The 13,697-nt window shown below is 33.7% G+C and overlaps 1 protein-coding gene across 6 annotated transcripts in view; it reads right to left on the reverse strand.

The window, feature by feature from the left end:
- dgki (diacylglycerol kinase, iota) overlaps window positions 1-13,697 on the reverse strand; it is a 37,434-nt gene that overhangs the window by 3,764 nt on the left and 19,973 nt on the right. For 3 of the 6 annotated variants that reach the window (XM_052555008.1, XM_052555007.1, XM_052555006.1), the window contains exons 9-24: window positions 12,022-12,096; window positions 11,741-11,836; window positions 9,690-9,772; window positions 8,037-8,097; window positions 7,654-7,767; window positions 6,572-6,697; window positions 6,411-6,489; window positions 5,455-5,510; window positions 5,302-5,364; window positions 5,124-5,197; window positions 3,864-3,975; window positions 3,581-3,780; window positions 2,325-2,387; window positions 816-916; window positions 602-681; window positions 367-411 (exon numbers count right to left, since the gene is read on the reverse strand). In XM_052555008.1, the coding sequence (XP_052410968.1) occupies window positions 367-411; window positions 602-681; window positions 816-916; window positions 2,325-2,387; window positions 3,581-3,780; window positions 3,864-3,975; window positions 5,124-5,197; window positions 5,302-5,364; window positions 5,455-5,510; window positions 6,411-6,489; window positions 6,572-6,697; window positions 7,654-7,767; window positions 8,037-8,097; window positions 9,690-9,772; window positions 11,741-11,836; window positions 12,022-12,096 (1,428 nt within the window). Of the gene's footprint in view, window positions 1-366; window positions 412-601; window positions 682-815; window positions 941-2,324; window positions 2,388-3,580; window positions 3,781-3,863; window positions 3,976-5,123; window positions 5,198-5,301; window positions 5,365-5,454; window positions 5,511-6,410; window positions 6,490-6,571; window positions 6,698-7,653; window positions 7,768-8,036; window positions 8,098-9,689; window positions 9,773-11,740; window positions 11,837-12,021; window positions 12,097-13,697 lie in introns of all 6 variants that reach the window. The other 3 variants (XM_052555011.1, XM_052555010.1, XM_052555009.1) reach the window with 2 other exon arrangements.

Consider the following 13,697-nt stretch of genomic DNA (forward strand, 5'->3'; position numbering starts at 1 on the left):
TTCTGGTGTAAATATTTTATCTCTTTATATTTATTATGCTATCATTACAAAATGTAAAGATTTAAATACTGATGTGAATATTTTAAATAAGTATTTTATTAAGTTATCATTACACAATTAATAGATTTAAATTGTATAAAAAGTGAATATTCATTTTTATTATTTATTTGAACAAGCTGTGGTTCTTAACATATATTTTGATGCCAGTAATAATTATTTTTATAGTCCTGAACATATATATGAGAATATTAAGGTATAATTATTTTTATCAATAATTAATTAATCTCTTTTCTGTATTAATCGATTCCAATTCCTGTCATTCTGACTCAGCATCTTGTGTTTTGAATTGAGCGGTCAGGTCTTTACCTGGTAGTGCACTCTGTGACCAGTAGAGGGCGCCTGATGTAAATCCTGTCAACACCAGACAACAATGAGTTAAACATGATGGTGCCAAAGCTGTAGTTAGATTTGAGGTTAAATGTTGAACCTGAAATAACTCAACACTGCAGGATGACAAACTAAATTGAGTTGTGTTCAGTAATTGCATTGATTCAGTGCTCAATGAAGTCAGTCTGACAGAAGCATCATGGGAAGTGCTCACCTCCTGCAGTCTGTCAATGTACAGGCGACAGGTTTCCAGGTCACAGTCTCCTCTCACCACCACGATGCCAACAGGAGTCGCTGAACAAGCACACACACACACACACACACACACACACACACACACACACAGTCACATCACACTCACCTGTCCTACAGCAGCACTGTATAATAACAAGTGAACTGAATTGTGGGAAGGTTTCTGACTGACTTACAGATGTCACGCAGACGCTCCTTGTCGAACTGCATGCTCTCGTACTCCTGCAGGCCGATGCGGTTCACACGCAGACGCAGACGCTCAGGGACGGCATGAGGGCTGCGATACGACAACAAATGAGAACTGATGCCACATTAATGAAACATCTAATCAACAAAGGTGGAGGTGGAACAGACATGCTCTGCGTTTTATCTTCTGCTTGCTGATTATGCCCAGACAACACTTTATGACTCCACTGATTCATAATGAATAACCATGAAAACAATATTAATCGCAGACGATGAGGAGCTCGTGAAAAAGAGTGGAAATGAGCTTCACAAGAGGACAGGTGAAGATCAGGAAGGACTGAAGTCATTGTCATGTCGGAAAGACACACAGCAATGGGTTTCTCTCAGAAACTTTTAATAACTCATTAAAGCAGTAACTTGCATGCACTGCATTCTCTGGAACAACTCCATTACACTTCTTCTCTCTTATACACCCCCTAAGTAAGAAACTAGCATGCCACCTAGTGAGCCATTCATGTAAGGACATCACAGTCATTAATGGATAAAAATGCTTTTCGTGTTCATTTGGTCTGTTTAGACCAAATCTGTCATCTTTATTCAAGTCAACATGATTGACCCTTAAAAGAATAGTTACATAGTCAAATTGATCATTATTTACTCAAATTTCTGTAGCCTTTAATACATTAACCGATATTTATTTACTGTGTTTATTGTCTGAAATAATTTTAATATTCTATTTTATTGAAAACGTTTATATGATTTTTAAATGAAAAATTATATCATTATTAATTCATTTAAAATATTTTAATATAAAAATATAAAAAAAACATGAAAAATATTTAAAGTATTACAGTCAAAATAAATAATATATTTATAATGAAATAATAAAAATATTATATAAAAATTATATAAAATTATATAAAAAGTATTATTATAAAATGTATATATAATAAATCCTAATTGCATATCAACAATAATAATCATTGTAAAAATATACATGTAAATCATTTTAAGTGTAAATTATATATAAATTTATGATACATATTTTTAATTATATTATTAATAATATTACATATTACTTTATATTAAATATACATATATGTTGTTATTATATACTGATTCAATATATTTTATTATATATAATTTAATTATACAATCATATATATATATATATATATATATATATACACATACATACATACATACACACAATTTAAAAGGAGATATGTAAGTATACATTTTATATTACATATATATTATTTTAATTCTGATTCTAAATACAAACGCTTTATTTGACTGATTTGTGTATAATAAGACCAGAAAGCTGTATTTAGTCTATAAACAGGGTCTTTTTCAGCTTCATGTTGACTTTAAGATGTGCAGTGAGCTGAGTGTAAAACACAAAACACTCATGAGTGAGAGGCCTCGACTCACACAGATACACACATGCCTCAGTGTGTGTGTGTGTGTGTGTGTGTGCTGAGAGATAGCGTACTTACACAGAGAAGGAGTCGGGGGGAGCAGAGAGGCGGCGCAGGTCGGCTGCGCACACTTTCTGAATGCTGCGTCAGCGCAGCCACACAGGAACACAGGCAGCACAGCCAAGCCAGTCAGCACAGAGACAGAGAGAGACGGGACCGAGGTGACAGACCGACAGACAGACACACGAAGGGCCACCGGTGATTAAGGTGGAGAAGAGAGATGGAGACAAAGAAAGAAAACCCCACTGAGAGCAGCACAGAGAGCAGAACCAGCAGACGTGGATTAGTGCTGTTACTACACACACACACACGCACAGTGTTAGACTGTTAGTGACACACTCTCGTCCAGACGCTCACATCTGTGTGTGTGTGTGTGTGTGTGTGAGGAGAACGCTCTAAAACAACCCTCGTTCTGAGAGATCAGCTGGGGGTAATGTGATATAATGTTTAACTTGTATCAAAATTTAATTTATACACTAATGTACACCTCTAAAATGTGTTTAATTTTTTGTTTCCACAAAAAAAAAAAAAAGTATTATTTTTTCCACAAAAATATTAAGCACCACAATGGTTTCCAACATAATAATAATAATAATAATAATAATAATAAATGTTTCCCGAGCAGCAGATCAGCATACTAGAATGCTTTCTGAAGGATCATGTGACACTGAAGACTGGAGTTATGATGCTGAAAATACAGCTTTGATCACAGAAATAAATTACATGTTATAATATATTCAAATAGAAGATGCTTATGTGAAACTTTAATAATATATTTTACAAAACTGTATATATATATATATATATATATATATATATATATATATATAGAAAATATCTTACCAAACCCAATTATTTTATTATTACTTTTTATTTATTTACATACAGTAGTATATTATTATTGTATATTGTCATTTTTATATTATTTATTTATGCTAAATAAAAAAGTGGTTAGCTGCTTGGGGAGCTTTTTTGTGACAAGAAAACCATAAAAACAAATAATATAACTCTCTCTCTCTCTCTCTCTCGCTCTCTCTCTCTCTCTCTCTCTCTATATATATATATATATATAAATTTCATAATATTACATTTTGACCTTGTAATGTAATGACAAGATTAGTTCAGGTTGCCAAATATCATATAGTAAAACAACAAAGAAACATGTTTTTCTAATCTCAAAAAATAAATATTTCAAATAAAAATCTATGAAACAGAGAAAAAGGCAGCTTAAAGAGCTTGTGTAAGAGGCGGTGTCTTGCAGCGGAGGCACTCACTCGTTGAGCAGCGGCACAGACGTGCGTCTCTTGCTCTTCTGCAGCATGTTGGCCTGGTTCCTCAGAGATATTCGGAGGGTGGAGGGTGCGAGGCGGCAGGGCTCTCCGTCCACCTGCACCGGCAGAGTCTTGAAGGTGGTGAGGACCACCTCTCTGCACTGATGCAGACGCTCGCCGTGACCGCCCACCTGCAGCGCCGCCTTGAGGTGAAGACGGGAAACACATGTGAGTCATGAGCCTTACACTTCTTTCTCTGACTCACAGAGAGATCCGAAGCGCTCACCAGAGAGGCCATGGTGAAGCCGATCACCTCGATGCAGCCGTCGTCGTGCCTCTGAGGCTCGAAATCTCTGTGGTCGCCCGTGTTGCCCCACGGCATGGTGCCTGCACAGTACCTACAGACGGCAGGTTAACAGGAGAGTGAAGACAGACGTGTACAACTTTACTGAGATGAACGAATCCTTCAGGTGAAGACCCTCAGACAGTCAGGAAATATGCATTTGAGTCCTCATGACTTACTACTGATATAATTATCAGATGATTGAACTATTGACATTATTTGAGAGATTCAACTCTGATCGATGTATAATACAAATGAGCTTTAACTAAAAGCTTAGTTTTATTTTTAGCTTGCATGACCCTTTTCATCACTATTATATTTCAAAGGGTTAATTAAAGCAAAAGATAAAAAAAAATAATTATTCTATAAAAAAATTATATATATATATATATATATATATATATATATATATATATATATATATATATATATATATATATATATATATATATATATATATATATATATATATACACACACATACATTTACACATATACATTTCTGTGTGTGTGTATATATATACATACATTTAAAATTTTTTATTTTTTTCATGTATTTTTTTTATTCAGTTTGCATAACGCTGTTCATTGCCATTATATTTTAATGTTTAAATAGTGGAATTTTTTTTTTTGATTTGTCTTGTATATTTCTTTTTAAATATGAATACGTGTTTAAAAAAACTATAAATTTTAATCTAAACATTTAAAATGTCCAATTAAACATATTTAATATTAATAAATAATAATTTTCTATAACATATAAACATTTTATTATCCAAATATGCTTAAAATATAATATATATTTTTTATTATATGTACAAGCATTTTGCAAAAAAAATAAACAAAATAAAAAAATAAAAGTGTCTTTAAAAGAGATATAAAAAATATTTAGACAAATATATTTTAACATGTTTTTAAAAATATTAAGATTTCTATTAACATTTTTAAACAAAAAACAAAACACAATCTAAAAAAAATTATCTTTAAAATATTTACGAATAATATTGAATATTTAAAAAAATTATATTTGATATATACTGTATTTTGAATATCCGTATATGTAAATATCCAAATATATATATAATTTTTTTTTTCTTCTGATTTAATACCAACAGAGAGCTATAACCAGAATTCATGATAAAAAAAAAATTTTTTAAAAGAAAAGCCCACTTTTCCTGAGACCGAGTCTTTTTTTTAACAGACCTGGGAATATTCAAGAAGACGATGCACTGAAACTTCAGCTCCTGGATCTTGGGTGTGAGATCCGTACCATCACACTGCCAATAAAGAAGGAAAATAACTACACAGAAGAAGATCAGGTGAAGAATGGTAAAGTTAGCATGAGTGGACAGAAACAGCCAGAGCAGAGTCTCATACTCACCACCACCCTGACGTGCTTGGACAGATCCCTCGAGCTCCGCTGGAGGAAGTCAGAGAAAGCCGCCTGAGGGGACACAAGTACGAGTCACACACACACACACACACAGAAACACACACTTGCTCAGTCTGTCAGACAGACAGGGACACAGCTTACCCCTGCATAGAACATCTTGTTACGGAAGCGACTGTTGAATTTCTCGGGATTGGCTTCTGTGAAGGAACACAACGACAAATGATCATGACTCAGAGAAAGAGAAACAATGGATACATAAAGATATTTTATTAAAGACGTAATTTATTAAATGTCAAATCATAGAAAACGTTCAATGTGCCACATCTCAATATGCACTAAATTTCATGGTTCATGATGTCATATCCCTTGGAGTATAATGATTAACATAGCCCCGCCCACATTTACATTACAAATGAATATCTGTTTAGTATTCAGAAAAAGTCTCTGATGAACAATAATGTGAACTGAACTTGAACTCATAAATATATTTTACATAAAAAAAATGCATCCTTATAAAAATGTAAAGACAAGATTAATTTTTTTTTAAGAATATTTAGTTTTTTAAAAATATATTAAGACAGATGGCATTTTTTTTTAAATATTAAGTTTATATAATATTAAGATTATTTTCTTTAATTAAAATATTACTGCATTAAGACTATTATGTTATAAAAATATTACTGTATTTTTAAAAAATATATTATTTTTATATAATATTAAGATGTATTTAAAAAAATATAATTACTAAAATATGAAAGCATTAAGACTAAATTATTAAGACTTTTTTTAACATTTATGTGTCTCATAAAAAATATGAAGTTGTTATATCTCTTAAAATATAAACATTAAAAATTATAAAATTTAATTTTTTAAAATCTGAATGACATTACGACTAAAATATGAATACTTTTATTTAGATGTGGATGTATCTATTTTTTTTAAATACATACACATTTTAAAGAATATATTTGAAGAATATCAACATTATTAAAAGGCTGAAGAATGTGTTCAGGGCATCTAAAGCGTCACTGTCAGGTATTAAACGCCTCATATATGTGGTGTAAGCTCCGGTCTCCAGCAGGACGAGCGTCACAGACCTCTGGACTCGTGGAACTCCAGGGTGACGTGGGCATCGAAGCCGAGGCTGAAGTAGTTATTGAACACGTTTAGAGGAAGCTGAGAACAGACACACAAACATATCAGCAGCGTATAAACACGACCCAATCTCTGTGTCTGTCATTATGAACACAGCCGTCACCTTCTGCGTTCCCTCCTCCGGCTGAACGGCCGATCGCTCCACCTGCAGATTCCAGCGGTCCAGCTGCACCACCGTCCCGTCCTCCACGTGACACAAGACCTTCGACACCGGCTCGTCCGTGTAACCCTGAAACATCACAGCTACTGTCTGTGAGAGCGGTTCACTCACTGAACTTGAGATCAAATGCAATGATGAGAGCGTCAACACAAATGATCATTACACCCGCTTCATTGCTAATAACAGACTTCAGATTGAGGCATGGAGACTCCAGATTCTAAGACCAGTGTTTCTCCAGACACACAGTCAGAGTATAACGGCATATATAAGCATTTATAAGTGACAATCACAGCCTCTCAGCCAATCACAGCAGCCACATCTTCAGATTCTGTTTTAATATAAATTTGAATGTAATTGCTTTTTCTAATATAACTTATTTGAAATATATATCTTCTAAGGGTGGAAAATTGTTAATAAAAAAATTACATTTTTTAAATATATTAAGAATTTTTATAACATACCACATAAACATAAAAAACATACCAAGATGAATATTAAGGCATATATTTTATTACATTTTAGACACTTAACATATATTTAAATATTAAAACTTTCAAAAAAAAAATTTTTTTTAAACATAATGAGACATTTTTGAAAATATTTAGACATATTTTCAAAGATACTTAAAACCGTTTCTAAAAAGCATATTAAATTCTTTTTAAATAGGTATTAAGACATTTAAAACTAATTTTCAAATTTTATTTTTCATTTTATAACATTTCAGACATTTTAAAAATATATATAAATACATTTTGTGTAGATACACAATATACACACACACACTATTAAAAAATTAGGCATCTATTTTAAACAACATTTTTTGAATTTTTTTTTTTTAATAAAAGACATAAAAAAAAATTCAATTAGACTTATTTTTTTACTATAAAGCGCCTCACCTACAGCACAATCACAGCTTCTCAGCCAATCAGAGCAGCCTGATCATATCAGACTAATGCAGTTGTCTGGGGTATACAATTATTCATTTATCTTTTAATGTAAAGATGCTTTAAGAGGAGTTGACTCACCCCTCCCCAGTTCAGTGTCCTGGCCAGGTCATTTCCTGTACCAAGAGGAAGCACAGCTACAGGAGGTTGTGGGTTCATTTGTAGTTCATCTAAGGCCGAGAGAATCCAGCCCACCTAGACAAAAGAGGACAAACCACTCAAACCCGGGGTCAGAAATGACAGAAGCGCTCAGGAAATCCAAGTTTTAACTCAGATAATTCATAGATCTAGAGATTAATCACAAGAAAGCGTGACACTGTAAAGCACAGAGCCACCATTAGCTAATTACAGTGTTTTGTCACTGCGCGTTCATTGTCGTTCCACACATTTGTCACCAGAGGGGGGTGCATCCAAAACCTCTAAACTTCATCATGATTAGCATCCCAACATGCCTTGCAGCTTACCGTTCCATCTCCTCCACAGGCAAGGATGCGAAGATTTGGCACTTTCCTGTATAATTCCAGCCTGACAGACCGAGGGAAACAACAGTGATGTGTTACTGATGCATGCTTATTAACAGAATCCTCCATTAAGCATAACAAATCCAAACATAAGCGCTGTTTAAAGACCCTAACAAGAATTGGACACTTAAAGCACATTTAAAAGCATGAATTACACGGACATTCATGCATTCATGCTTTGATAATGTTACGAATTAGAAACCAATATCAAAACAAGTATCACTTGATCACAACTAACTTCACATTTCAGAGCCATTTTGCACTGATATTGGTAACACTTTAACAATAAATCTGAATTTGTTATTGTTAGTTAATGCATCATGAAATAACACTTTTACAGCATTTATTAACGTTAATTTTAATACATTTTATAACGTTAATAACAATACATTTAATAATTAGCCTAGATTGGTAAATGCAATCTATTTATCATTAGTAAATTAGTAAAATGTTTATCATCAGCATCTAATGCATTAACTAATGCTAACAAACTTAACCTTAATGTAAAGTGGGTACTATGCATTAACTATCAATAACTAACAATAAGCAATACATTTATTACAGTATTTATTAATCTTTGTTAACATTAGTTAATAAAAACTACAACTGTTCATCGTTAGTTCATGTAAGCTCAAGTTTTCAAATAATATTCCTAATAATACAGCTTAAAATGTATTAGTAAACTTTGAAATGAAGATTAATAAATGCTTCAGACGTGTTTTCTAAAGCATTTTTGTGGTAACATTTTACAATAAGGTTCCATTTGTTAACATCAGTTAACTACACTAGTTAACAAATAACCAATAAAATACTTCTAAAGCATTTATGAATCTAATAATTTACTAATACATTATTAAAATCAAAAACTGTATCCTTTAATGTTATGTTTCTGAGCTAAAATGAACCAACAATGAACAGATGTTAACTAACTTTAACAAAGATGAACAAATACTGTAAAAACGTGTAGTGCTCATTTTAAGTTAATGTTAAGTTAATGCATAAATTAAATTAACAAATGAAACCTTATTGTAAAGTGTTACCAATTTTCTCGTCGTTTTCAGTGTTCATTCACGTTATAAAACAATTACTCTTGGAACCATTTGGTATGATATAAAATATAGATAAATCGTTTTCTTTGAAATAAATGACACTTCATTTCATATTTTCATGATTTCCTTCTAATGCAATGGCATTTTTTAATTGTAGATGAACTGTTTTGGGGCCACTGCATGAGTGTGTGTTGGTTTTCTGTTTTAATAGAGTGAGTTTAATCACAGCTCTGTCAGACAGCTCTGAAGAAAAGCCGTCCAGCCGCCCAGCTGTGTCTGCCCTCCCATCTTAATACTCTCTGTCAGCGCTAGAGCCCATCAGAGCCCATCGCCTGTGCTGTGCTGCCTCACGGCTCAATTACTGAGCGGGGAGAGAAGCTTCTAGAACACTGTACTCCCTCACAGAACACAGCACTGCTCAGATCCAACGACTACATAATTAATGTGGTCAGGACAAAGAAATGGTGGGTTAAAGCGCATTAAGGGAGGAAGAGAGAGAGATGATCTGAGATGTAATGAAAGAGAGCGCTGAAATCGAGAGACTCACGCTTCTCTGGGCCCTCCCTGAGACAAATCAAACACCTGCCGAGGGTTCAGGATCCACATGAACATCTGGAGCAGCTTCGTCCCCTGAGGAGCACAGACAGAAGATCAGACAGACACAACGATACACACACAGAACGACAGAGGGACACTCAGAGAGAAAGACTGACAGAAGGATATAGAACAATAAAGCGTTAGAAAGATAGAACAATAGATGGACAGATAGATAGAATGATAGAAAGGTAAACAGATAGACAGACAGACAGACAGACAGACAGACAGATAGATAGATAGATAGAACGATAGACAGACAGACAGACACAGACAGACAGACAGATAGATAGACAGACAGATAGATAAATAGAGAGACAGACAGACAGACAGACAGACAGACAGACAGACCGACAGATAGATAGATAGACAGACAGACAGACAGACAGATAGATAGATAAATAGAGAGACAGACAGACAGACAGACAGACAGACAGATAGATAGATAAATAGAGAGACAGACAGACAGACAGAACGACAGACAGACAGACAGACAGACAGACAGACAGACAGACAGACAGACAGACAGACAGACAGACAGACAGATAGATAGATAGATAGATAGATAGATAGATAGATAGATAGATAGATAGATAGATAGATAGATAGATAGACAGATAGATAGATAGATAGATAGATAGAGAGACAGACAGACAGACAGACAGATAGATCAACAGATAGATAGATAGATAGATAGATAGATAGATAGATAGATAGATAGATAGATAGATAGATAGATAGATAGATAGACAGACAGACAGACAGACAGACAGACAGATCAACAGATAGATAGATAGATAGATAGATAGATAGATAGATAGATAGATAGATAGATAGATAGATAGATAGATAGATAGATAGATAGACAGACAGATCAACAGATAGATAGATAGATAGATAGATAGATAGATAGATAGATAGATAGATAGATAGACAGATCAACAGATAGATAGATAGATAGATAGATAGATAGATAGATAGATAGATAGATAGATAGATAGATAGATAGATAGATAGATAGATAGATAGACCAACTGACAAATTGAACAAGAAGGATAAACAGCTAAACAGAGTGATAGAATGAGAGACAATGACAGACAGAACAACAGCATGATAGAATGACAGAGTGACCGAACGACAGACAAGCAGAACAACAGACAGTCATAGACAGAACAATGGACAGATAGAATGACAGACAGTAATAGAACAACACACTGATAGATAGAACGACAGACAGATTCAGAGACAACGACAGACAGAGAGCAACAGAGAGTGATAGACAGATTGGAATTGTCTGAACGACAGACAGACTGAAGGACAGTCATAGATATAACAACAGAAAGATAGAATAACAGTCAGAGTAACAGACAGACAGACAGAATGACAGTGACAGAACGACAGACAGATAGAAAAAGTCATAGAACGAGAATGACAGAATGACTGAGTGATGCAACGAAAGACCGACAGAACAACAGACAGTCAATGACAGATCAACACAGTGATATGTAGAACGACAGACAGACAGAGCAACAGACAGATAGATAGAACGACAGAGAGAGAACATCAGACAAAAAGAAAAAACGACTCCTAGATGAAACAACAGACAGAATGATAGTATGACAGAATGATAGAACAACAGACAGATAGAACAGACAGTCACAGACAGAACAACAGTGATAGATGTATGGATAGACACACAGATAGAAACACAGACAGATGGATGGATAGAAAGAATGGCAGAGAGGCCAACAGACTGATAGACACACAGATTGCTTGTTTAACTCTCTCCCCACACAATAAAATAAATGAACATGAAATATTGATTTCATCTGAAACTGTTCATGCAATGTATCCATTTCTTTTTAAATGAAATATTTATGCTAAGTAGTTGCATATTAAGCAGTTTAATGTACATTAATTTGGTCATAATGACTCTTTCAGGGTTTATCGTACTATAATGACTGTACATAATTCCTCCATTAGGGTCTTTATACAGAAGATCACCTGGTTTCCGCCGCTCTTGGGGTTGACGAACACCAGAACTGGTTTCATCAGCGGTGAGGGCAGCGGCTTCAGCATGAACGGACGCCATTTCCATTCCTGCAGAAGTCACTCCGTTATACTTCAATAAACGCACATTTGCACACAAATACAGACACACACACACACACCGCTGGAGTGAACTGTGAGGACAGATGATCACTGAGCAGGAGTTAAGGGAAGAAAGCCCTCAGAAAACACTGTGGCATCGTTTCAAAGGAGGGACAGGAATCAGATCTACTCACATCCGTCCCCTTCTTGCTGGCTCTTCTTTTGAACGACGTCCGTTTTTTCCTTCGAGTGGAGTTTTTAAATGAGCTCTGGGACACAGGAGAGAGACAAAGCCAACACATACCAAAACTAACTCCAGCACGACCAAGTTTAGTTTGGGCTAGAAATTTATATTTTTCTATTTCACCCAAAAAAGGAAAACTTTTCATCACTTGTTCACCCTCATATCGCTCTGAACCCGTTGATGAAGAAACCTGATGCAAATACTGTTCATTTTTACCAACTAAAGCAAACGCTGACAGCTGTCCAACACCAAAAAGAATAAAACATCTTAAAAATAGTATGATATTTATATTATGTTTAAAGTCTTCTGAAGTCATACAATGAAGAAAATACAAAACACATTTACTAATTGACACTGTAAGTAAAGAGCAGTGTAAACATACTGCAAAACATCACTTTTATATTGAAGAATTAAACGTCATGTGGGTTCAGAATGACATGAAGATGAGAAAACAATAAAAAGATTTTCCTTGGTTGAACTATTCCAAAAACACTTTGAATACAAGCAAGCAACTTCCCTTTGAGCAACTCCTGAACTGAAAGCAGCAAAAAGCTGCCCCATCGAAGCATACATCCACCAATCATAGTGATCTAAATATCTGCTATGACTGAAGATATGATGGGTCAGTTTTCGAATTCCATTCTGGCTTTCAAGGCAACAGATAAACTGTGATGTTAAAAGTTTACATTGCAAAAATATATATTTATTTTTCACTCAGTATTTTTGTCCTGATTTCCTAAGCAATTCTTAGTCTGACACTTTTTTTTTTCCTCACAATTGCAACTTTATCCATCTCACAATTTATTTATTTTTTCTAAATTGCTAGATAATTTAAAAATAATTTTTTTGTAATTTTTTTGTTTATATCTCACAATTCAAAATTTATATCAAGTAATTCAAAAGATTTTGTATCTTGCAATTCTGTTTTTTTTGCAATAGAAAAACTAATTAAAATTTTGATTGCGACTTTATCTTGACTTGATTGTTTTTTTTACCCTTGCAATTAAAATTTTATTTCTTGCAATTCTGAATTCATATTTTGTAAGACTTGCCAGAATCTCAGTACTGCAATAAAAAAGTGAAAATTCGGAGATATAAAGAATTGTGAGGAAAATGTTGCAGTTAGCTTTATTTTTTCATCCCATGGTGGAAACAATCCTCCATATTTTCCACTACAAATATCTAATCATTCTTAAATCAAGGCACATTTACATGTGAAGCAAAACTGCACAAGATATGTTTGCTTTCTGAAAATATTATCAAAATGAAGTACATTTTTGCTTATAAGAAAAATATCTGCCAAAATCGTAAGAAAAATACATTTGAATGCAATTTATTTCTTTTTTACCCCATTGGCAGAACTTAGTTTTATATATTATTATTATTATTATTATTATTATTGTTATTAAGAAAACACTTTTCAAGACTTTAAGTCATTCTGCTTCTCAAGTAAAGGTTTCTTAGTTTCAGAACATTTAGATATTTGTACTGTAAAACAAGACAAAAATACTGAGTAAGAAGTGATTTTTGCAATGTATGAAACATTGAAAGCAGCTCCGTAGACGAGTTTTATGAAACACACTGTTATCAAATCTTTTAGCATCAAAGCGTATTTAGCATAACTGA

The sequence above is a fragment of the Carassius gibelio genome, chromosome B4, assembly GCF_023724105.1.
Source record: "Carassius gibelio isolate Cgi1373 ecotype wild population from Czech Republic chromosome B4, carGib1.2-hapl.c, whole genome shotgun sequence".
Classification (NCBI taxonomy): Eukaryota; Metazoa; Chordata; class Actinopteri; order Cypriniformes; family Cyprinidae; genus Carassius; species Carassius gibelio.